This window comes from Salvelinus alpinus, chromosome 7 (assembly GCF_045679555.1).
Source record: "Salvelinus alpinus chromosome 7, SLU_Salpinus.1, whole genome shotgun sequence".
Classification (NCBI taxonomy): Eukaryota; Metazoa; Chordata; class Actinopteri; order Salmoniformes; family Salmonidae; genus Salvelinus; species Salvelinus alpinus.
In genome coordinates this window covers 56,917,494-56,943,755 of record NC_092092.1, presented here as the reverse complement: position 1 = coordinate 56,943,755, position 26,262 = coordinate 56,917,494, and the positions used below count along the sequence as shown (strand labels likewise).

The window sequence follows — 26,262 nt, the reverse complement described above, 5'->3', positions numbered from 1 at the left end:
CACACACACACACACACACACACACACATACATACATACACATACACACGTCTACTCTTAAGATATGTCCCCGTAGGTGCATACACATACATATATTCTTCATGTACACACTAAGACAGTGATTCCCAACCTTTTTTGGTTATTGTACCCCGAATCACATTTTGCTCTATCCGTAAATCCCACAAAGTACCCCCTCATGTGCACCTTACCAGTAGGCTTATGGTCTCATGAGTCTTCTCAAGTACCTCCTGTGGATTGGCCAAGTACCTCCAGGGTACCCCCAGTACCCCCTGTGGATAGGCCAAGTTCCTCCAGGGTACCCCCAGTACCCCCTGTGGATAGGCCAAGTACCTCCAGGGTACCCACAGTACCTCCTGTGGATAGGCCAAGTTCCTCCAGGGTACCCCCAGTACCTCCTGTGGATAGGCCAAGTACCTCCAGGGTACCCCCAGTACCCCCTGTGGATAGGCCAAGTACCTCCAGGGTACCCACAGTACCTCCTGTGGATAGGCCAAGTACCTCCAGGGTACCCCCAGTACCCCCTGTGGATAGGCCAAGTTCCTCCAGGGTACCCCCAGTACCCCCTGTGGATAGGCCAAGTACCTCCAGGGTACCCCCAGTACCCCCTGTGGATAGGCCAAGTTCCTCCAGGGTACCCCCAGTACCCCCTGTGGATAGGCCAAGTACCTCCAGGGCCAAGTACCTCCAATGTCCTAGTAGCCCAGTTTGGGAACCAGTGCTCTAAGGTACTCTCTTCATAGATAGTTTCTCTCTTTCTCACAACTCAGACACTGTAAATATACTCTCTTCCCCCACACACCCAGTTCCATCTCACCACCACATTGAATGAATAATGTACATATACAGGTCTTTAATGCAGATACTGTAACACACACACACACACAAACACACACACACACACACACTCCAGTTATCCAAAAGACCATGAGCCGTGGTGTCTGTTAGATGGAGCTCTTATCAACACTTACACTTATAAGCTTGCATAAATAGTACACTGGCAGTCATCACTGACTAAAAAACGTAACCACACACATAAATACATGTCCATCCATACTCTCTCTTCCTCGCCGTCTCTCTTCCACATTCTCACTCCCTCTCTCACTCTCTCTCTTCCTCCACCCACTCGAAAGCCCAAGCGTGTAATCTTGTTGGTTGCGTACACATGTGTTGATGTCATCATTGTGAGCATGTGAGATATTTCCCCCATGGTTCTTCAGTGTACCATGGAGTCTTAGATGCACGGAACAGCATTGTTTTCTAATAGATATACTAGTCTCTCCCTGTCAGTACAGGGCTCTGGTCATCATACTATGTTTGATCTCGGTGTTTAGTAATACGTGATTCAATATTGTCCCAGGCTTGCTGAAAATGGAATACATTGGTATAGGTAGAAGAGGGAGGGATCTATAATATAGTGATTTAGAGGCACCCTTTATTACAAGGCAAAGCCCTATAATGGTAATAGATTTTTGTATCATAACCCCTAGTATTTTTTTGATAATATACCATTTGTAACAGGATTGTCATGTGAATGTGAGGCGCAACAACACCTGTTTCATTGTTACATCACGTCTAGATGTTCAGCGCCACAGCATGACATTAGCCCTGAGGGTGTCAATCAATGGCCCAAGACAACAAAGCTCCTATCATTGAACCAGAGATGACCGTAGATGCCCAGGGACCGGTCCCAGGAACAGGGCTGTAAATTGGAGGCTGTCTGTTGGATTTTGGCTGCATTGGAACCAGGGAATACATGGATTTCGAATAGCAGAGGTTATGATCTGGCCTATCTTTTACCCCCAAAACACAGTTCACACATATGAAGGAGACACATGTGACTAGGTAATAGCCCTTTCGTGTGTGAGGGAGTGTCTTTCCTCCCTATGCAGTGAACGGTGTGGTTTACTAGTCAAAAGTTTGGACACCTACTCATTCAAGGGTTTTTCTTTACTTTTTATTATTTTCTACATTATAGAATAATAGTGAAGACATCAAAAATATGAAATAACACATATGGAATCATGTAGTAACCAAATAATTGTAAAACAAATCAAAATATATTTTTGATTTTAGATTCTTCAAAGTAGCCACCCTTTGCCTTGATGACAGTGTTGCACACTCTTGGCATTCTCTCAACCAGCTTCACCTGGAATGCTTTTCCAACAGTCTTGAAGGAGTTCCCACATATGCTGAGCACTTGTTGGTTGCTTTTCCTTCACTCTGCGGTCCAACTCATCCCAAACCATCTCAATTGGGTTGAAGTCGGGTGATTGTGGAGGCCAGGTCATCTGATGCAGCACTCCATCACTCTCCTTCTTGGTCAAATAGCCCGTACACAGCCTGGAGGTGTGTTGGGTCATTGTCCTGTTGAAAAATAAATGATAGTCCCGCTAAGCGCTGAGCGTTCACCTACTCTGCGTCTCACAAAGACACGGAGGTTGGAACCAAAAATGTCATATTTGGACTCATCATACCAAAGGACAGATTTCCACCGGTCTAATGTCCATTGCTCGTGTTTCTTTGCCCAAGCAAGTCTCTTCGTCTTGTTGGTGTCCTTTAGTAGTGGTTTCTTTGCAGAAATTTGACCATGAAGGCCTGATTCACGCAGTCTCCTCTGAACAGTTGATGTTGAGATGTGTCTGTTACTTGAACTCTGTGAAGCATTTATTTGGGCTGCAATCTGAGGTGCAGTTAACTCTAATGAACTTATCCTCTGCAGCACAGTTAACTCTGGGTCTTCGTTTCCTGTGGCGGTCCACATGAGAGCCAGTTTCATCATAGTGCTTGATGGTTTTTGCGACTGCACTTGAAGAAACTTTAAAAGTTCTTGAAATTTTACGGATTGACTGACCTTCATGTCTTAAAGTAATGATGGATTGTCATTACTCTTTGCTCTTTGCTTGCCATAATATGGACTTGGTCTTTTACCGAATAGGGCTATCTTCTGTATACCACACCTACCTTGTCACAACACAACTGATTGGCTCCAACGCATTAAGAAGGAAAGAAATTCCACAAATTAACAAAGCACACAAGTTAATTGAAGTGCATTCCAGGTGACTACCTCATGAAGCTGGTTGAGAGAATTCCAAAGTGTGCAAAGCTGTCATCAAGGCAAAGGGTGGCTACTTTGAAGAATATATTTTGATTTGTTTAACACTGTTTTGGTTACTACATGATTCCATATGTGTTATTTCATAGTTTGGATGTCTTCACTATTATTCTACAATGTAGAAAATAGTAAAGGTAAAGAAAAAACATTGAATGAATAGGTGTGTCCAAACTTTAGACTGGTACTGTAGGTGGCGTGGCCCCTTTAAGAGCAGCCAGTGAAGCGCTCAGTCTTGTTGCTGCTGCTGCTGATGATGGCAGTGCTGCCAGTTGATTGGCTGTGGTTGTCAGGGCTGAGGTGCTGGAGGGATGCTCTGTCTCCCCCTCTCCGCCTCTCGCTCTTTTCTCTCTCCCTCTCGCTCTCTTTCTCTCCATCTCGCTTGCTCGCCTCCCTCTGTATAATCCACATCTAGGGCAAGCTGATTGAGAGCCAGTCCAGTGCTCAGCTCCTCTCTGCAGGCTGAGAAAAGAGAGAGAGAAAGACATAGAAACGCTGCTTCTCAACGCAGGAGGAAAAACAGGAGGAAGAAAACGGGTTTGGAAAAAGGGAAGAGAAATACCGAGGAAGATTTCATCTGAGGATATCATTTATACCTGTACATATTGTTTATATATATATTTGTACACACGCATATAGATATTTATATACATATATCTCTGTATATATCTGTGTATTTGTGCTTGTCTGTTTATACTAATATTTTTATATGTATTTGTGTGTGTGTGTGTGTAAATATATATAAACAAATGAATATATCTATGAATTTCTATACATATCACTGTGAAACAAGAGCGGCGAGAGGAAAATGTACCATCAGGGCTGGTCTCTGATTGTGTGATCGTATACAATATTTTCAATATTATCTTCTTTTATCTTCTACGTCAAGAGGAAGGAAGACTACGTACTCATTTTTTGTTTTCCTGTTGCTACTTCCCCCTCCTCGCTCTTTTTTTGTCATTTGAGGGGAATGAAGAGAGGAGAGTAACAAGATTTGGAGAAAAAGGGAAAATCTGTCGAATTGCTGTGATTAGTGTTATTTTCGTCGGTATTAGCGCTCTGCGAGCCGATCGCAGCGTGCTGCGTGTGATCTGAGGAGGCAGCAGAGAGAAAGTGCCACACCACGCCGCTCAGCGCCAGCCCAGCGCCAGCCCAGCACCAGCCCAGCCAGCATGCACAAACACCACCACTGCTGCAAGTGCCCAGAATGTTACGAGGTGACCCGCATGGCCGCCCTGCGCAGGATGGACGCCCCTCAGTACCAAGAATGGCAGGCCGAGCCCTATGGATACCCGGCCGGGTACGGGCCCGGAGGCGGGCAGACCTTACCCCAGCCTCCAGTCTCAGGGGGAGGAGGAGGAGGAGGCATGGGAGGAGGAGGGGGCACTCTGGGGAGAAGTAAGGGCAAGATGACGTCTGCTGGGGGTCCCGGAGGCCCAAACCCCAAGGGCCAATCCAAGGGCGGCACCAAGGTGAATGGCAACAATTCTGGTGGTCAAGCAGGTTGGTGGCCGGAGTGCACCTGTTCCAACCGGGAGTGGTACGACCAGGTAACTACCTCAACTTCCTCAGCTGTGCTCATGGCCTTCTGTCCCACGCCTCTGGGAGCGTAGGGATTAGGCAGATGGGAAGTGGGTGAATGGGATTTGATACGAGGTTGCTGGGTTAGAACAGACACGAGTGTGTACATCTTTAGAGGTGCTCATCTGTCTTGGTGGAGCCTGTTGTGCTGTGGTGTGGTAGAGAGCAGCCGGCGCTGATGGCTCATATTCACTCCTTCATCCCAGCCTTCTGCTCTAATACAGATTCTCTGTTCATCTGGTCATTCTCATTCATTCATTTAGGGAGTAGTGGGCTGTTTCCTATACATTGTTCAACTATACAGAACAGGCCGACTATTCTCCATTCACTTCATCATAAGAATGCAATGCCTTACATAAAGGTCAGATGGGATTGAAATTGCTTATTTATTTTATTTCATCTAAGGCCTACGTTAACATTACAGAGTAAAATAGCCCTGCATTGGTTTTCATCCTACAGCCATAGTGTAGAGGCGATATGGAGATATGCGTTGAAAGCTAAATGATGCTAAAGCCGGCTCATTACACTGAAATGTAGACAGACATTTGTCTCCTCTATCGGCCCGTTCCAAGAAAAACAACATTTTGCCTGACACGAACACCCCATATGTGATGCATGTTTCTCACAGATTAACTAATGAAAGGGTTGTCTCTCATCAGGCAGATTTTCAGTAGAAAGAGGGAGAGGAGATGGAGATGAGAGAGGGGAGAGGGAGGGAGGAGAGAGGAGAGAAGGAAGAGCTCCATTAAGATGTCTTATGTCTGTATGCGGCTAGTTATTCCTTATAAAATGTTCATTTGTCCTGAGATGGAGGGTTGGATAAAACCTGACTGACAAAAGGGAAGAAGCATCCATCCTACTGGGTGAATATGATACGTAACTAGGACCATCTAAACCGGCACGTTTCATATTCTCCATTTAACATTTCCTTCATTTTCATGGGGCCTCTATCATCTCAGTCTAGACATATCTCTTTTGACTTAAGCTAGGAAGTCAGTGTGTGTTTCTTTGTGTATTTGAGCAAAGAGCATAGAATGGCAGGAGAGTGAGAGAGTGAGAAACATCATGGGGGTAAAATGGAGGCTGAAATCTCACTGGCAATGTTGGAGAAATTCTACTGAACACAGAGCACAGATGAACAGCAACCTGACTGATATCACTAGCTAGCCTTCCTCTACAGCAGGGATGGGGGTCACAAAAAATATCTGAATCCGATGATGAGGTGCCGCAATTCATATTTTTTTTAAGCTAGTTTGCTGAAATGTTACACATTTTGTCATGGAGCAGAGAGAATATTTAGCAATTTTATAACTACTTCATGCACATTTTTTAGTTCCTGCAATTCTACTCATTTTGCCATGGGGTGGGGAGAAAAATTAGCAGTTTTACAGCTAATTTCTTGCAATTCTACACATTTTGCCATAGGGTGGAGAGACATGTTTGCAGTTTTTACTATGATATCTGAATGAGACTGACTAACGAAATCAATGGGGGCCCCCCGGGCTCAAATTCGACATTACTACAAGTTTAGATAGCTGTCCGCTAGACTAATTTACCAATCTATAAAAATCTAGCTGACATTGGCTAATTAAGTGATTATCAGTGACTGACATAACAAGAGAAAAACTGCTGACCCGTAACCGAAATTGCTCTTGGTGTATTCTACTATTCTATCTCGCAACAGTAAAATGACATCCCGACTGAGTCCCCCCTGATACATTTTTTAGGGGTGAAAGATGCCCATCCCTGCTCTACAACAACCATGGAGGGAGAGGTTTGAATTGTAACAGAAACAGTGAAGTAGTCCAGGATTTGCTGCACCCTTGACATAATAGTACCGTGATAATAATCTACAGTATTCTAACCAGTCCTCATCCAATCAGACAGATTTCACTTCTCACACGTTTAAAACCTCACAGCAGTTTTGATTACGTAAGCATTTTGTCGTGGCTACTATTTATTTACCATCATCAGTACAAATGTCCTCCTGCCAACTGCTCGTTCCCAGCGTATATTGAATGTCCCGATTTCAAATTAATTGGAGCCAGTATCTCATGTGAGATGTTTTTCGGTCGCTCGTTCATTTATGTGGCGGCTTGTTAATTCATGTAAAGGAGGGTGGGTTATTTACAGCATGCATCATCACATTTTAGCCACAGCCTTTGATAGATGAAATCAGTGGAGGTAAAAATGATTGGTCCTGCTCCTCTTCTGTCATCCTGTCAGAGGATCTTTGGGATGGTTCATACTGCACATACTGTAGCTCAGGCAGTTACACATTATCACACATCTTTGTTAGGAGGTAGTCTGGGTGTACATAGAAACGTTTCAATGTGTGTCAAATACAGCATACGAATCCAAACAGTGATAATCTGCCATGTAACCGGCACAACAGAACCGGAAACACAGAGACTGAATAAGTGGTGATAGTAGAGGTGAAAAAACGAATGTCGTGAAAAAGAGAGGAATAAGCCAAAAAAGGCGGCCGGCGTGGAAAGGGGGAGGGGTTATGTAAGAGGTGCTGAGAGAGAGAGAGAGAGAGAGAGAGAGAGAGAGAGAGAGAGAGAGAGAGAGAGAGAGAGAGAGAGAGAGAGAGAAGAGAGAGAGAGAGAGAGAGAGAGAGAGAGAGAGAGAGAGAGAGAGAGAGAGAGAGAGAGAGAGAGAGAGAGAGAGAGAGAGGCCTCAGCCTCCTAACAGGCCCTCTACAGGGTCAGGTTTTACCCCCCCCCCCCCCTTTGTCTCTAGTACAGCATCAACATACAGTAGCACCGTCCTTCCCGCTTGTTGTGGCCGCCCACAACACAGAGCATAGCCTTGGATGGACCCTGTAGCCTCTGTTCTCTTCGGTCCCCACTGGACATCTATGGGTGGGAATATTCCCCCTCCCCCACCACCTTTGCAGAACTCACAAGAGGCCAGAGACCAGGTCATGGACATGTGTAATGCTCATATTAGACACAGCCACTCAACCACACTGATCTTTCTGATACATGCATTTCTTTGAAGACTTTTGGGAGACTGAAATAGTCATTAGTAGTCATCTGACATATAATCTCTCAAAAGTAATACATGATTACAGTCGGGTAACCTATTTTCATATCATATATTTGTTCCAAAGGATTTCGATAGACACAAGTGTTCCCCGAAAATGGCCAAGATCTTTTTCCAAACTAACCAAAGTACAGTATATTACCTTCCATTTAACCGCACGTCTGTGTTCACCTCCCTCCCCACCATATCTCCTTTAAAGCAAGATAATGGTCTATTGTCAGGGGGTTGGTTAGGTTAATTATGGATGGATGTTCATGAAGCCAGTTGGGATTAAAAGGAGCATTTCCTTTAAACAAGAGCAGTTAAATTTCCATCTGAGAGATGAGGAGACTCTGGCCTAATGGGGGGGCTTCACTCAGAACGCTCCGTCCCCCCCTCAGGCTCCAATCTGTCTGTGTGTGCTCTCCAGCTCTGTGGCTATGATTAGCTTTAAATGTTAATTGGATTTTACTTTATTTATTACGAGCAAGATATTAAATATTTTCCAAACTGCTCTCCAAATCCCTCATGCTCCGTTGTGGGTCTATTGTTTACCGGATGATTGGTGCTCTGTGGATGTACAGGATCATTGTAATGCATGGGTATTGGGTGGGCTTACCTCATTAACACTCCCATAGGTGGTCTCCTGTCGAGAGCCTTTAGGGTCGGATCAGAAATGTCCCTTTGCCTCGATAGTTCTGTCTATCGCTGGGTGGTCTTGGCTGTTATTGTCACTCACCGAAGTGTTTGGATCACTCTTCAATATCTCCATTTTAGACTATCCAACCACCAGCTGCGTCTAGTTGAATAGGAAAGGAACAGTAATTAACAGATGGTCCAATGTTTGTGCTTTTGATCGTCTTTCTTTGATACTTATTAAATCCACATATCTGTGTGTTTGTATGATACCACATTTAATGCAGTATGTGTAGATAAAGCAATTTGATGTTGTGTGTTGTTGTGTTTGTACATCCATGTGAAGATTTGGTCCGTTTTTGATGTCATTTGCCAGGCCTATAACAGGGGGCCCAGCCCAGGGGGTATTACAGGAGAGGATTTCCAAAGGCCTTTTTTTACCCAAATGTCTTAAGCTCAGACCCCTACCGTGACTTAGACAGCCTCCATCTGAACGCAGCAATATTCTCATCAGCTCAAGAGGGATTTATCTCTGAGCTGATCTCAAAATGGGGAGCAAGGAGGAGGTGATGTTGGCTCGATAGACTACAGCTACACTAGACTGGGACTGGAGCATTGTAGCATCCTTATAACAGGAACACGCAATAAGTACCAGCTGTATGGCCTTTCATTACATATATGCTGAGATCCGTACACCCTGGCCATTGTTACAGATGATTCCTTCATGGTTGTCTTTTAAGTGTCTTTATCAAGGTGGAGGGGTCATTTGCATATATAGCGTGTAACGTTACACGCCGGCTATTGTTCCTCTCTCAGACGGGGAAGATATGTCCCATCTATATGACATATGTCAGCAGATATCCAGAGTACCATGTTGTCACTGGGGCCTCGGCAGTGGGCTGCTCTCTGGGCTGGTCTCCATGGAGGAGAGGAAAGGAGAGGAGGGGACGAGAGTAGAGAGGAGATGATAGGAAAGGAGAGGAGAGAAAGATGATGGGATAGGATGGAAGGGAGATTATGGGAGGGAAGAGGAGAGCAGAGGAGAAGAGAGCAGAGGGGAGGAGAGGGGAGGAGAGAAAGAAGAGGATGGGATAGGATGGAAGGGAGATGATGGGAGGGAAGAGGAGAGCAGAGGAGAAGAGGGGGTTGGTTAGTTGGTTTTCGCTTTTTGTCTGTCCTGAGATGTCACCCCTGGGACATGTAAAGTCAGTAATAATGCATAGCTTTCTAACAGTACATCTGGAAGGTTACTGAGAGCCGTAAGAATCAGGAGAAGCTAGGTTCCTGGTGGTAAAGCCTGTCTGTCAGTGAGTGGAGTGGATTGGTGAGGTGCTGCCTCTCCTTTTGACAGAGACAGGGGTGGCAGACAGAGAGTGTTAATCACAGGCCGCACCAGACAGAGATGGGGTTGGGGTAGATCCCAGAGGGCCCCCCCATCCCCCATCCTCCATCCTCCCTGACCGTTATCTCTGGTGACTCTAAAAGGCCAGACATCTTGGCATCCGGAGAATGATGTCATTTGAAATGTTGTGTGTGTCTGTACAAAAGGGGGGTATGAACAGGGAAGAAACAGGGATGGATGGAGGTCTACGCGCTTGTTTCAAAACACAGCTCAGTGTGCCTGTTTCTGACTAATCACTGGGGCTGAGTGCTGGATGGATGCTCAGGGGTTACAGAACTGGATGTTCAAAGTCCGCTTGATATCAGACAGTGTGGGATGTTCTGTGCTTGGTTTGATAGTTATTGGAATACATGTACTGTAGGCCTACACACTTTTGTGTTAATCGTAGCTTTTACGAAATGCAATTGCTACATAGTGCTACGTTATAGATGAGACTCATGGGATCTCAGCCTTGAACATTTTGATGTGATACAACAAAGAACAGTAGGTCTGTCGGTTTGTCTTTATGCACATAAAGCTGGATTTGGGTAAACAAATTGGTATTGTATAACCTCCATGCCAAGATGGCCAGCAGTGGCCCTGCCCTGTGAGATGGGGGAGAGGAGAGGAGGGGAGAGGAGGGGATGGGAGAGGAGTCGTTCAGCTAGCTGATGTGGTCCAGTGTAACACAGTTACGCCATAATCGTATTAGCTCTGACAATCTGCTAGTCTGGTTAACAGCCACGAGACTTTCTCCCCTGTAAGTAATTGCTATGTTGTCTGACTTGCCTGTCAGCGGCTGGCTGCACACTGATGCTCACTTGCAGTATCAATTGTCATTTTACAAGGACTTATTGCCTGTGGATACTGCCTGTCCAATACTGTATTTATCCATCAATATGTCTCCCTTCTTTGTCTCTTTCAATCTCTCCCACACACACAAACACACACACACACCCCTCCATAAAACACACCTTTGCCTAAAACCAAATGTACCAACAAGACACATAAAGGAGAGCAGCACTGTGAATCACTGCAAATGCACTATGAAACAGAGGGCAGAAGGTGTGCTGCAATATTAATGTGCACTTTTACAAAAGTCCAACTTTTTCACCATTTTTTTTGCAGCTTAATCTCTGAACGGCGGCCAGGTGTGTTGGTCTAACTATGACCCTGGACTGGAGCGGTATAACCTCACCTCCCATACCTCCTGTAAAACCTGCTGCTTTTTCACATCATTCACAGAGAGGTGGACCTGCTTTGTTTCAACGTTTGGCTTACTGTAAATATACATATTGTACTCAGCATATAATACAAATATGCGTCTCAGATGCAACCAACCCATCATGAAAACATAGCGATCTTGTGGAGTCCTTTATAAAAACATATACTGCAGAATTTGAGTAACGTGTTTATTGGGCTGTTTGTACAGTATGTGTACACAGCTGTGTCTGCTTTCTATGCTGTTTGTCAGAGCACCTGCCTGGGCCCAACCCTCTGCCTCTCCCAGCCAGCCAGCCAGCCAATCAGCCAGGGACGATAGGAGCGAGGGGAAGGGCTGTTTGTTTGCTTGCCTGCTTTGTTTTATTTCGCTGTTTTTGCTGATCACAGTAGCGACTGGCCTAGAAAACGGGACTGTACTTCCTGATTCAGCAATGGAACCATCGTTCCCTTGTTCTGACAGGAAGACAAAAGAGAAGGAATAGGCCTTTTATTGGGTGATGATGGGGGACATGGTCACGCCCCCTACTGCTGTAATCTATGATGAATACTAAAGGATATGTACAGAAAACAGTGCTGTAGGATTTATGTAGGGTGCTTCTACAGTATTTTCCTATTGCTCTTGGCTGGGTATGCTTCAGATCGCAGCACTAACATCCTGGCCAGAGCGTACTAGAACACCCCCACGCTGCCACAGAATCTGCATGCATCACAATCGATAACGCTGAAGAGTGCGCCTATCCCCAAGCCTTCTGACTCCAATTCTTTTTTTGTGGGTGTCCGTGGGTGCTTTCAACAGCCCCCGCGCTATTGTTCCATGGCTCGCAATTTTAGAAACGCAGCTCTGGCTCCAGTGGATGCATGTACTGTGTTGTAGCGGCGTGGACCAGGGCCTGCACATCTAGAATGTTGTAGCAGTACGGTGTCGCTTGGTTCATCTGAGCATTGACGGGATGCTGTTATTCATGCAGCATCGTGAGGCGTTTAGCTGCTGAATGAAAACTAGATGCTAAAGATGAAGAGCTGAAATGCACAGATTTAGATGTCTTCCATTTTCTGGAGAGTTGTGTCTTGTGAGGAGGACATTTGGCGACGCAGACAATGCGTCTCTTCCCATGTGTAGCGTAGTCACACTGAGTGCCATCTCGATAATGCATTATCCAAGCAGCCCTTCAGCCATTTGGTCTGCTGGCCTCTCCATTTTTTTCCTTCAGTTTTTCTTTATTTCTGTCATCCTCCTCCTCTGCCGTCTGTCTTTCTTATACATTGTCAGAATCAAAAGTTCCATTTTAGGGTGTCGACTAGCTACATAGTGAGGGTATGTTGCAGCAGGCTGCTTCAGCTCTGTGCTTCTGTATAATTAGCACAGCTTTTCTCTGCCATTTTAAGAGGATGTGCTCAAGCTGCCGTTTCATTAAAATACAGCCGCTATGCCTTTAAAACAATCACGTCTTTAATCTTTGAAGTAGCAACTGAATACAGCTTTTTTTTACTTTCGAAATGAGGCCTTGACCAAATGTAATACATTAAAGGAAATGTTGAAGGTTGATCCGTGGTTGAAATACGTGGATTACTTTTGACAAATCTAACAATGAAACTGTGGATAGATCTTTCTGAACCTGCTGTTCATTGCACATCTGTTTAACATAGCACAATTGGTCTGGAATTATTCATGTTTTCAACGCCATTCCTGTAGTCTGTCTTATTCGTTTACATTGCCCTTTCTATTGGTCTTAGTCCATGTGTCTCTGCAAAATCAGTCGGCTCCTAAAGGGATGGACACAGTACAAGCACCATATAGCCACATATAGATGCATATGTTTTTCTGCCACTGCATTCTCCCTCCATCCCTCTCCTCCCCAGTAAAAAGACAGGATGAGTGAGAGGGTGACTGACGTTATCCAAACATTTGTCTATGCTAGAGCACAGACCACATAATATCCTTTAACAGGCCCTTGGTTCATTATCAGTCATTATTGCCTAGTGGATATATACTGTGTCTACCCATTGATCTTAATGTGCTCAAGATAGTGTCTCTCTCTCTCCCCTCCTCTCTCTCTCTCTCTGGGAAATGGAAACAGATATCCCAGCCTAGAGACAGAGAGGGTGAGAGAGATAAAGACAGAAAGAGAGAGCACAACCCTACCCGTTCCTGGTTACAAACAATACAAACAATCCCATCTTAATATCCTACAGCACTGTAGATGGGGTACACCGGCCTTGACATAGCTTATTCTGGATGTATTACATCTCTCCCTCTGTTCATCTGGGGTGTCTGTGAATATGCCATATTTGAGTGGAGGTTGGATGTCTGTCTGTGTCTTGTCTACACTGTATGATTGTATTGTTGTCCCTGAGGTACGCAGCTCTCTCCCTCATATTTCCTTTCCTCCCCTGGATTTGCATTAGTTCTGTAGTATGGGTGTATTTTACTGTGTTCATTAAGACCCCTAAGACACTGGCCTGCCCAATGTCTCAGGACTACAGAGCTGTACTATGCATACGTAATATTTCCCTGTACTGTGTGGGCCTAAGTGTCATCTCTGCATCTCTCCGTCCCCTGACTGTACTGTATTTCAGATTTAACACAAACAGAGTCTGTCCAGATTACGTGCTGGATTACCATGGTATGTTATCAAAGTTTCTAAGTAGTACATGGTCAGCAGGCAGCAGCCCAACGTTGGAGCTGGCTGGGCTCAGCGGGCCAGACACAGCAAAACAATAAGAACTTCATTGGGCACTGATGTAATTGTCTTTATGCATCAGTGTAGCACCTTTGCTGCTCACTGCTATTGTGATCTTCTTCATGACTGGCGGCCGAGGCACGGCACTCGTGGGTAATTGGGTGTGTGGTTGATTTCTAAGCATTGGAAGTATAGAGCGTTGGCACCATGACTCAGTGTAACATTATCATGCCATCTTTATACTAACAGAACAGCATCCATTTTGGAGCCATTACTTCAATGTTGTGATATTTATTGTTCAATATCAAAAAATATGGTCTACTGCCAATCCTCAACGTCAACCATGGATATATACTCCCCTACGTGTTTATTTGGACAGTGAAGTTGAAACTTTTAATTTGGCTCTATATTTTGGATTTGAGATAAAATGTTTGATATGAGGGGGCAGTACAGAATGTCACCTTTTATGTGAGGGTATTTTCATACATATCTGTTCTACCGTTTAGAAATGAAAGCACTTTCTGTACTGTATTTAGTCCCCCCAATTGAAGGTGTCATAAGTATTTGAATAAATTCACTTATAGTGTATTACATTTAGTCAAAGTATTTGGTCCCATATTCCTAGCACACAATGACTACATAAACTTGTGACTCTACAAACTTGTTGGAAGCATTTGCAGTTTGTTTTGGTCGTGTTTCAGATTATGTTGTGCCCAATAGAAATGAAAGATAAATATTGTTTACCATGATTACGGATGCTACCATGATTACAGATAATCTTGAATGAATCGTGAATATTGATGAGTGAGAAAGTTACAGATGCACAAAGATCACGCCCCCAAGACATGCTAACCTCTCACCATTACAATAACAGAGGAGGTTAGCATTTTATATCATACCCCCGAGACATGCTAACCTCTCACCATTACAATAACAGAGAAGGTTAGCATTATATATCATACATTTGTAAGTCGCTCTGGATAAGAGCGTCTGCTAAATGACTTAAATGTAAATGTAAATACACCCAAGACATGCTAACCTCTCACCATTACAATAACAGAGAAGGTTAGCATTATATATCATACACCCAAGACATGCTAACCTCTCACCATTACAATAACAGAGGAGGTTAGCATTTTTGGGGGGTATGATATTTATGCCTCTGTAACTTTCTCACTCATCATTATTCACAATTTATTCAGCATACACATTCAAGTAGAAGTGTTCAGAAACATATTCAATTTTTATTTACAATAAAAGTGACTGCAAAATGACAATACATTATTTACCATTCATTTCCATTGGGCACAATATAATCCGAAACACAACCAAAACAAACTGCAAATTCATCCAACAAGTTTGTAGAGTCACAATTTACTCAACTTTTGACTCAATTGAGTACACCATAAGTGAAGTTCTGTACTGTCGCCTCATATCAAACATTTGATCTCAAATCCAAAATGCTAGAATATAGAGCCAAATTAAAAGTTTCAACTTCACTGTCCAAATAAACACGTAGGGGAGTATATATCCATGGTTGACGTTGAGGATTGGCAGTAGACCACATTGTTTTGATATTGAACAATAAACATCACAACATTGAAGTAATGGCTCCAAAATGGATGCTGTTCTGTTAGTATAAAGATGGCATGATAATGTTACACTGAGTCATGGTGCCAACGCTCTATACTTCCAATGCTTAGAAATCAACCACACACCCAATTACCCACGAGTGCCGTGCCTCGGCCGCCAGTCATGAAGAAGATCACAATAGCAGTGAGCAGCAGAGGTGCTACACTGATGCATAAAGACAATTACATCAGTGCCCAATGAAGTTCTTATTGTTTTGCTGTGTCTGGCCCACTGAGCCCAGCCAGCTCCAACGTTGGGCTGCTGCCTGCTGACCATGTACTACTTAGAAACTTTGATAACATACCATGGTAATCCAGCACGTAACCTGGACAGACTCTGCTTGTGTTAAATCTGAAATACAGTACAGTCAGGGGACGGAGAGATGCAGAGATGACACTTAGGCCCACACAGTACAGGGAAATATTACGTATGCATAGTACAGCTCTGTAGTCCTGAGACATTGGGCAGGCCAGTGTCTTAGGGGTCTTAATGAACACAGTAAAATACACCCATACTACAGAACTAATGCAAATCCAGGGGAGGAAAGGAAATATGAGGGAGAGAGCTGCGTACCTCAGGGACAACAATACAATCATACAGTGTAGACAAGACACAGACAAACATCCAACCTCCACTCAAATATGGCATATTCATAGACACCCCAGATGAACAGAGGGAGAGATGTAATACATCCAGAATAAGCTATGTCAAGGCCGGTGTACCCCATCTACAGTGCTATGAGACGTAGGATATTAAGATGGGATTGTTTGTATTGTTTGTAACCAGGAACGGGTAGGGTTGTGCTCTCTCTTTCTGTCTTTATCTCTCTCACCCTCTCTGTCTCTAGGCTGGGATATCTGTTTCCATTTCCCAGAGAGAGAGAGAGTGAGGAGGGGAGAGAGATAGAGAGAGGAGGAAGAGAGAGAGAGAGAGAGAGAGAGAGAGAGAGAGAGAGAGAGAGAGAGAGAGAGAGAGAGAGAGAGAGAGAGAGGAGGGGAGAAGAGAGAGAGCGAGCGAGGAGGGGGGAGAGAGAGAGAGGGGGGAGAGAGAGAGAGAGAGAGAGAGAGAGAGAGAGAGAGAGAGAGAGAGAGAGAGAGAGAGGAGGGGAGAGAGACACTATCTTGAGCACATTAAGGTCAATGGGTAGACACAGTATATATCCACTAGGTAATAATGACTGATAATGAACCAAGGGCCTGTTAAAGGATATTATGTGGTCTGTGCTCTAGCATAGACAAATGTTTGCATAACGTGAGTCACCCTCTCACTCATCCTGTCTTTTTACTGGGGAGGAGAGGGATGGAGGGAGAATGCAGTGGCAGAAAAACATATGCATCTATATGTGGCTATATGGTGCTTGTACTGTGTCCATCCCTTTAGGAGCCGACTGATTTTGCAGAGACACATGGACTAAGACCAATAGAAAGGGCAATGTAAACGAATAAGACAGACTACAGGAATGGCGTTGAAAACATGAATAATTCCAGACCAATTGTGCTATGTTAAACAGATGTGCAATGAACAGCAGGTTCAGAAAGATCTATCCACAGTTTCATTGTTAGATTTGTCAAAAGTAATCCACGTATTTCAACCACGGATCAACCTTCAACATTTCCTTTAATGTATTACATTTGGTCAAGGCCTCATTTCGAAAGTAAAAAAAAGCTGTATTCAGTTGCTACTTCAAAGATTAAAGACGTGATTGTTTTAAAGGCATAGCGGCTGTATTTTAATGAAACGGCAGCTTGAGCACATCCTCTTAAAATGGCAGAGAAAAGCTGTGCTAATTATACAGAAGCACAGAGCTGAAGCAGCCTGCTGCAACATACCCTCACTATGTAGCTAGTCGACACCCTAAAATGGAACTTTTGATTCTGACAATGTATAAGAAAGACAGACGGCAGAGGAGGAGGATGACAGAAATAAAGAAAAAATGAAGGAAAAAAATGGAGAGGCCAGCAGACCAAATGGCTGAAGGGCTGCTTGGATAATGCATTATCGAGATGGCACTCAGTGCGACTACGCTACACATGGGAAGAGATGCATTAACAGCATGAAAATACCCTCAAATAAAAGGTGACGTTATGTACTGTCGCCTCATATAAAAAATATGATCTCATATCCAAAATGCTGGAGTCAAATTAAACATTTTAGCTTCACTTTCCAAATAAATACGTCGGGGATTGTAGTTGAGGTGTGAACATGGATTATTCTAAATCCCAGTGTTGATTAGACTGTCTTTTTTTACTGTTATAGAGTTGGTCTGAAGAGCTGGTTTTAGGAGAGACTGCATATATATTCTATGTATGTTTGCCTATCTGAATGGTGACTAGTATAAAGACCTAGTTTAATGAGACGGAGCACGGAGATGAGTTGTGACTAGGATGACTTTGCTGGACTAGAAAGCCATGCCTCAGATCTTTATGGGCTTATACACGACTACCACCTGGAAACACCACAAGTATGTCGTGTATGTCGTCTCCCTTTCCAACACTGGCTTTTGTGGTGGGATCGTGCGGTATGCATGGGCACGTGACATGCGGATGGAATTTGTGGAAATGTTACCTTTATTCTGTCTTTTCTCTCTCGAATTGAACCTCACTTAAGCAGTAGCCTTGGGTTTTTCTCTGGAGGCAGATATTTCAGAGACTGCAGGGAAAAATCCTTGACGTGGAGACAGTGTGTAACCATACGGCTGTTCGTAAGTACTAGTGATGGACACCGAATAGAAAGTCCATATTGAGATCAGAAAAATGTTTCCATTATCGATATCATTGCTAACTAGCGTTAGTACAATGACTGGAAGTCTACAGGAACAACTAGCATGCTACTATCCAAAATGGTATCCTTGAGTTCATCTGACTCTGGGTAAGTAGGAAAAAAAGGCTTAGTTGCTAAAATGTCACACTAACCTTTTAAGTTTGCTAAGTTGAGAGGGTTTTGTGCATGCAGGAACAGTCATGTTCCTGCATGCAGAAAGGATAAACTGATATCCCTCAAACGATATCAATATCATATCAAATTATCGATATTGGTGCCCACCACTAGTGAATGCAGTACAGGCCTGTTGTCTGTTGGGTATTGAGGCTTAACTGTGGACTCTTTAACCTCAGGCTGATGGTGTCCTCTTGAAACCTGAGTCCCCCAAAACTCGTGACAAGTGAGGAAAGGGCTGTGATGCTTGAAGAAGCACAAAATAGATATTTGCTTCGTGTTTCATGTTGCATCTGGCATAAACAGAATAAAAGAAGAAGAGCAGTTTATTATGTGACGTTAGTGATTGCTATTTTCAGAAGGGCTGCTTCGGGAAACAAGAATAAAGACGTGAACTCCCGTTAAACCTTCGAAATAGCAAGATGCCTCAGCCTGCTCGCTACATTTACACTCGGAGCAGCAAAGCCAGGGCTGGATGGGCTTCAACCTGGGGTTGGTTGCCTGCTCTCTCAGTCGTTTCAGTCTGTCTATTGGCCCATGGTAATGTCACAGAGCTCAGGCTCCTAGCGTTGGTCTCTGAATGTGCAGGGCTATTCGTGTCAATGAATCCCAGAAAATGATCAACGATCAGTTGAATGGCCTGATCATTCATGTGTCTCAATATCACTCTTGCCAGTCTTTTACAAACAAAGATTCACTGAGGGCAACTAACCACTGATGTCTAAGCACTGATGTTAGGCACCGTATCTTGGAGATGGCCCTAATTTGTAGTTGAACTGAATGACATAATATCCTAGTACATATACAGTGGGGAGAACAAGTATTTGATACACTGCCGATTTTGCAGGTTTTCCTACTTACAAAGCATGTAGAGGTCTGTCATTTTTATCATAGGTACACTTCAACTGTGAGAGACGGAATCTAAAACAAAAATCCAGAAAATCACATTGTATGATTTTTAAGTAATTAATTTGCATTTTATTGCATGACATAAGTATTTGATCACCTACCAACCAGTAAGAATTCCGGCTCTCACAGACCTGTTAGTTTTTCTTTAAGAAGCCCTCCTGTTCTCCACTCATTACCTGTATTAACTGCACCTGTTTGAACTCGTTACCTGTATAAAAGACACCTGTCCACACACTCAATCAAACAGACTCCAACCTCTCCACAATGGCCAAGACCAGAGAGCTGTGTAAGGACATCAGGGATAAATTGTAGACCTGTACAAGGCTGGGATGGGCTACAGGACAATAGGCAAGCAGCTTGGTGAGAAGGCAACAACTGTTGGCACAATTATTAGAAAATGGAAGAAGTTCAAGATGACGGTCAATCACCCTCGGTCTGGGGCTCCATGCAAGATCTCACCTCGTGGGGCATCAATGATCATGAGGAATGTGAGGGATCAGCCCAGAACTACACGGCAGGACCTGGTCAATGACCTGAAGAGAGCTGGGACCACAGTCTCAAAGAAAACCATTAGTAACACACTACGCCGTCATGGATTAAAATCCTGCAGCGCACGCAAGGTCCCCCTGCTCAAGCCAGCGCATGTCCAGGCCCGTCTGAAGTTTGCCAATGACCATCTGGATGATCCAGAGGAGGAATGGGAGAAGGTCATGTGGTCTAATGAGACAAAAATAGAGCTTTTTGGTCTAAACTCCACTCGCCGTGTTTGGAGGAAGAAGAAGGATGAGTACAACCCCATGAACACCATCCCAACCGTGAAGCATGGAGGTGGAAACATCATTCTTTGGGGATGCTTTTCTGCAAAGGGGACAGGACGACTGCATCGTATTGAGGGGAGGATGGATGGGGCCATGTATCGCGAGATCTTGACCAACAACCTCCTTCCCTCAGTAAGAGCATTGAAGATGGGTCGTGGCTGGGTCTTCCAGCATGACAACGACCCGAAACACACAGCCAGGGCAACTAAGGAGTGGCTCCGTAAGAAGCATCTCAAGGTCCTGGAGTGGCCTTGCCAGTCTCCAGACCTGAACCCAATAGAAAATCTTTGGAGGGAGCCGAAAGTCCGTATTGCCCAGCGACAGCCCCGAAACCTGAAGGATCTGGAGAAGGTCTGTATGGAGAAGTGGGCCAAAATCCCTGCTGCAGTGTGTGCAAACCTGGTCAAGAACTACAGGAAACGTATGATCTCTGTAATTGCAAACTAAGGTTTCTGTACCAAATATTAAGTTCTGCTTTTCTGATGTATCAAATACTTATGTCATGCAATAAAATGCAAATAAATTACTTAAAAATCATACAATGTGATTTTCTGGATTTTTGTTTTAGATTCCTTCTCTCACAGTTGAAGTGTACCTATGATAACAATTACAGACCTCTACATGCTTTGTAAGTAGGAAAACCTGCAAAATCGTCAGTGTATCAAATACTTGTTCTCCCCACTGTATATCCCTGTGTTAGAATAAGTAAGACAGTATGTTGAGCGCTGCCTTCCCACACGTGAAGCCATAAGGTGTCTTAAGCTGGGGCGGAGGAGCTTGAGGAGAGGTGAGGAAGGGAGAGAGAGATGAGACGAGAGGAGCTGAGGGGAGGGGATAGCAGTTGAGGAGGGGAGGGCAGGGGGAGGGAAGAGGAGAAGAGAGGAGTTGAGGAGAGGAGGGGAGGAGAGGGAAGAAGAGGGGAGTTGAGAAGAAAGAATAGGGGAGGGGAGAGGAGGGGAGGGGAGCCAGTGTGTTGCCATGGTGCAATCTTAACCAGAGCTGTACATAAGCTCTGCTGCTCAGTTAATTATGGAGAGAGACTGCAATGTTTATGTGCAGGCAGCAAGGCAGGCAGCAAGGCAGGCAGTAAGGCAGGCAGTAAGGCAGGCAAGTAGGCAGGGAGTAAGGCAGGCAGACAGGCAAGCAGTAAGACAGGCAAACAGACAGGTAGTAAGACAGGCAGTAAGGTAGGCAGACAGGCAGTAAGGCAGGCAGTAAACACACATACATGTTTTCATTAAAATAAATATTTCACAAACATGTAAAATTAAGATGTAGAGTATAAATCCTATAGGCTCCCACTACTATTGCACAGGCAGAGAAGGATGCTGTTTTAGGTAGAGGCAGATAGCGGAGGAATGAGGAGCCATTCTGGTTCTAGTCGTGGTGCTGCTTCCCTCTCCTCTCCTGTGTTACCTAGCGTCCCACTTGTGTAACACAGAGAGGTCTTCCAGGTCTTCCAGGCAGCCGAGCCCCAGAGCCTTGCTGTGAATAGGCTGCTGGAGAGGCTGCAGATCATGATCAGATAGTTTAGAAAACCCAATATGGGCTCATGTGGATTAATATTCCCCATTTAAAATTCAAATGATGTAATCAAACAAATCCAAGCGAGGCATATGCTCATTGGAATATCTCTGAGCCTGATGACGTGCCTGGCAGGGATGGGCGGATGGGCCGAGAGAGAGAGAGAGAGAGAGAGAGAGAGAGAGAGAGAGAGAGAGAGAGAGAGAGAGAGAGAGAGAGAGAGAGAGAGAGAGAGAGAGAGAGAGAGAGAGAGAGAGAGAGAGAGAGAGAGAGAGAGAGAGAGAGAGAGAGAGAGAGAGAGAGAGAGAGAGAGAGAGAGAGAAGAGGGTGGAAGGAGGGGGGGGGCTTGGAAGTGAGAGGAATGATGCAATATCAGGCCGTGCACTTTGAACCCTGGAATGTCATCTCCTGTGGATGCTGTTTCCGCTAGGCAGGCTGACCAGGTAATGCCATGGTTACATGTGGTTGCGCTGCTATTTACAGCGCATTATCAAAAGGAAGCCAATGACACCGCAACGCCAGATTGCTCTCACTTGTGCCCAGGAGATGAAAAGCTGTTCGAAAACTCTCATCCCAGCTAGAATGGCCATAGGGAGTATAGTATTAGCCATCTTTTCATGTCTGTTATAACAGATCCATATTATGTTTCTACTCCAATTGAATACACCAAAGTATTGTTATTCATGTTTAGGTCATGACCCTCCTCTGTGTTGTGCCAATATAAAGAATTATAAACATCCACTTATTCCTCTCTCCTCTAAGCGTCCTCAAGAGAGAACTAGGTAGCGATGAGCTGCTGGAGTCATGTACCGTATGTAATTACCACAGAGTTGCTTCATGGGAGATATTAAATTACCACGATAGGCTTCTTTGATCTTAGCACACTAAAGGAATGATCTTGTTTATCGTAACCTTCTTGTGTGTACACTGAGTGTACCAAACATTAGGTCCACCTTAATTATAATGACTTGCACCCCCTTTTTGCCCTCAGAACAGCCTCAATTCGTCGGGGCGTGGACTCTACAAGGTGTCAAAAGCGTTCCACAGGGATGTTGACTCCAATGCTTCCCACGGTTGTGTCAAGTTAGGTGGATCATTCTTGATACACCCGGGAAACTGTTGAGCGTGAAAAACCCAGCCGCGTTTCAGTTCTTGACACACTGAAACCAGTGCTCCTGGCACCTACTACCATACCCCATTCAAAGGCACTTCAGTCTTTTGTCTTGCCCCTTCACCCTCTGACTGGCATACATACACAATCCATGTCTCAATTGTCTCAAGGCTTAAAAATCCTTATTTAACCTGTCTTCTCCCCTGCATCTTAACTGATTGAAGTGGATTTAACAAGCGACATCAATAAGGGATCATAGCTTTCACCTGCATTCCCCTGGCCAGTCTATGTTCCACATTTTTTGTACACTCAGTGTATATTAAAATCTTGATTTAAAGCTTAGAATATTATTGAATTTGAATATTTTACTTTTGCCCCATGCTCCAATGTCGTTTCCCTTGGTCTGACTGAAGGACTCTATGAACAAATGCCTTATCATCAGATCTGAGGCCTAGATGCTGAAATGTTTCAACTTTTAAGCCTCTTGTCTGTCTGCTCTGATCAGTGTTTGTGTCATGTGTCCATGCCCAAATGATGGCTGCTCTGAGTGTGCTCTGATCTGTGCTGTGACACGGTCTTCCATGAAGCCTGTGTGTCGTGATCAAACCTGAGGTGTTCTACAGGAGAAGAAGAGACAGGGAAGTCTGGAACCTCAACAGGAGGCAGATTGGCTTGGCAATCCCCAAAGTAATACAAACGTTTGAAACAAAAGGACATTTCTTTTTTCATTTGGCAGTAAATACACCAGCATATGGACAAACGTGCTCATGAATGTATTCATAATTGCGCAGTAGAAAGTAGTGTCACACTTTTTGTTGCCTCGCCATTGTCCTACTTTACTGGAATTCTTCATCACTTTCAACACCTACACGCTTTGCCAGCCAAAGTGAACGCGGGCAGAGCTCGGGAGGGCAGGCGGTGAATGGAGCTGCGTGTGGGTGTTCCACAGTCGACTTGCTGAGCTCTGTGGGCCATGATGACTGGAGGGGAGGAAGGGGATGGGGAAGAGGGCTGCTGGGCTGTTTCTAGTACCACGGGGTACTGCCTGGAACCAGCCTCTCCATCCTCTCTCTATCCTGACCAGGGTCATAGGCGTTGGTTGTTTTAACAGTGGCTCTCCAAGGGGGATCTGTGGTGTATGTGCTGACCAATTTATGTTTAATCTGAAAATGTGGTTGGAAGCTCCGTATGGAGGGTGTAACGCAATCGCGGCGCCGCCGGAAGCATACAGAAGCCAATTTGAGCTCTGTACCGCATCGCCGTGCGCCTCCCAAATTTTGTGACAATGCGTATAGCTCTGATTGGTTGACAGTAGGTGGGGACGGGAGGTCCTGTATAAACACAAACTCACTTCCTTGACAACTTCCTTCACAACAGCTCTGCACTGCTCCGCGAAGCGCAAGAAGTATGAATGCCCTGACTTCTGCAGATGCCATATCACCGTAAATGCTGCACAGCCAGTGCAGACTTCGGATTGACCATCCAGCACCTTTAAGCCTCTCCTGTACAGTGTACTTCTCCCTACCGAACAACTGCCTCTCTCTGTTTCCCTCCCCATCTCCCCATGGCTCGCAGGTTCAGCTTAATGATTCAAATGATGGTCTTTTTTTAAAGAAACAAATTAATCATTTGTTTTGGTGGGGCGTTTTTTGGAGCCAAGGGTGGGATGGCTTGGAAGCTGTCAGCTCGGCTAATGCCCCGAAAGCAGCACACCAAAACAATCAAAGGTCAAAGGTCACACTGTGGTGCCAAAATAAGGCTATAACATCACGAGACGCTTAGCATCCCAGAGAAACAGCCCGCGTAAAGGGACTATGTTCAATGACCAGAACACAAAGTCCTTTCTTTGGTAATGTAATTGACTATGGATGGCAAAACAATATTATAACACTATAATCGTCAGATAGCTTCAAAATGGCAGCGTAGGGCTGTACACTGTCGCTGGCTCTCACTCAGTACAGGCAGAATCCCAAACAGCACAGAGGAACACGTGTTGCTCTCAGCTTAGCAACAAGGGGTAGCAACCAGCCGAGAGAGGGCTGCCTGCGAGCTAGCAATCTGCAGAGACCTCTGATGTAGACGGAGCAGTGGGGGCGGGATCATACCAAGCATACTGAGGATGATGCGTACATATGACACGTTGTCTCCCCTCCAGATCAGTGGGCCATGTTAATGGATTTGAAAGGACATCCACCGTTCTCTCCGAATTTCTAGCAATAATAATGTGTATTAATTCTATTTATTTTTCATAATTTCCCGTAACGATGTAATGACGAACATCTTTTTTTGGTCATTTTAAGCAACCTGTCAATCAAGGAGTGACAGAGCCTGTTGCAGTCCGGCTGTGGTCAAAAGTAGTGCACTACATAGGGAATAGTGTGCCAATTCCGACAGGTTCCGTGTAATAGCGAGTGGAAATTATTAGAGTAGTGTGGACGGATGGCGGTGGGTCAAGTAACCTGGCACCAAAGGCATCAGGCGGACAGTGAGGTGTGGGGTGGGGGTAGATTAAATTATTAACCCAGATTCTGCTGATTCTCTTACCACACAGCGTAATCCACAGACCAGGCAGCAGCTGCCACTGCCCTGGGCATCCCACAAAATAAACACTGACAACACATAGACAACCACAATACAACACATGGAAAACCCTATTACAAGACATGGACAACCTAAATACAATACATAGACAACCACAATACAACACATGGACAAGCCTAATACAACACATGGACAACCCTAATACAACACATGGACAAGCCTAATACAACACATGGACAAGCCTAATACAACACATGGACAAGCCTAATACAACACATGGACAAGCCTAATACAACACATGGACAAGCCTAATACAACACATGGACAACCCTAATACAACACATGGACAACCACAATACAACACATGGACAACCACAATACAACACATGGACAAGCCTAATACAACACATGGACAACCACAATACAACACATGGACAAGCCTAATACAACACATGGACAACCACAATACAACACATGGACAACCACAATACAACACATGGACAACCACAATACAACACATGGACAAGCCTAATACAACACATGGACAAGCCTAATACAACACATGGACAACCACAATACAACACATGGACAAGCCTAATACAACTCATGGACAACCACAATACAACACATGAACAAGCCTAATACAACACATGGACAACCACAATACAACACATGGACAAGCCTCATACAACACATGGACAACCACAATACAACACATGGACAACCACAATACAACACATGGACAAGCCTCATACAACACATGGACAACCACAATACAACACATGGACAACCACAATACAACACATGGACAACCACAATACAACACATGGACAACCACAATACAACACATGGACAAGCCTCATACAACACATGGACAACCACAATACAACACATGGACAACCACAATACAACACATGGACAAGCCTAATACAACACATGGACAACCACAATACAACACATGGACAACCACAATACAACACACGTTTAAATACGAGCTTACATGAACGCATCAACACATACACATTCACGCATACATACACTGCATTGTTGGGGAGGGCCCGTCAGTAAACATTTCACCGTTAGTCGACACCTGTTGTTTACCAAGCATATGGCAAAAAAGATTGGATTTG

General features: G+C 44.5%; 1 protein-coding gene across 5 annotated transcripts in view; it reads left to right on the top strand.

Annotated features, from left to right (window-relative positions):
* Positions 1-3,453: 3,453 nt before the first annotated feature.
* Positions 3,454-26,262, top strand: part of LOC139581278 (disks large homolog 3-like) — a 97,312-nt gene continuing 74,503 nt past the window's right edge. For 2 of the 5 annotated variants that reach the window (XM_071410859.1, XM_071410858.1), the window contains exon 1: positions 3,454-4,680. In XM_071410859.1, the coding sequence (XP_071266960.1) occupies positions 4,303-4,680 (378 nt within the window). In that variant the 5' untranslated portion in view covers positions 3,454-4,302. The remainder of the gene's footprint in view (positions 4,681-26,262) is intronic. The other 3 variants (XM_071410857.1, XM_071410855.1, XM_071410856.1) reach the window with 2 other exon arrangements.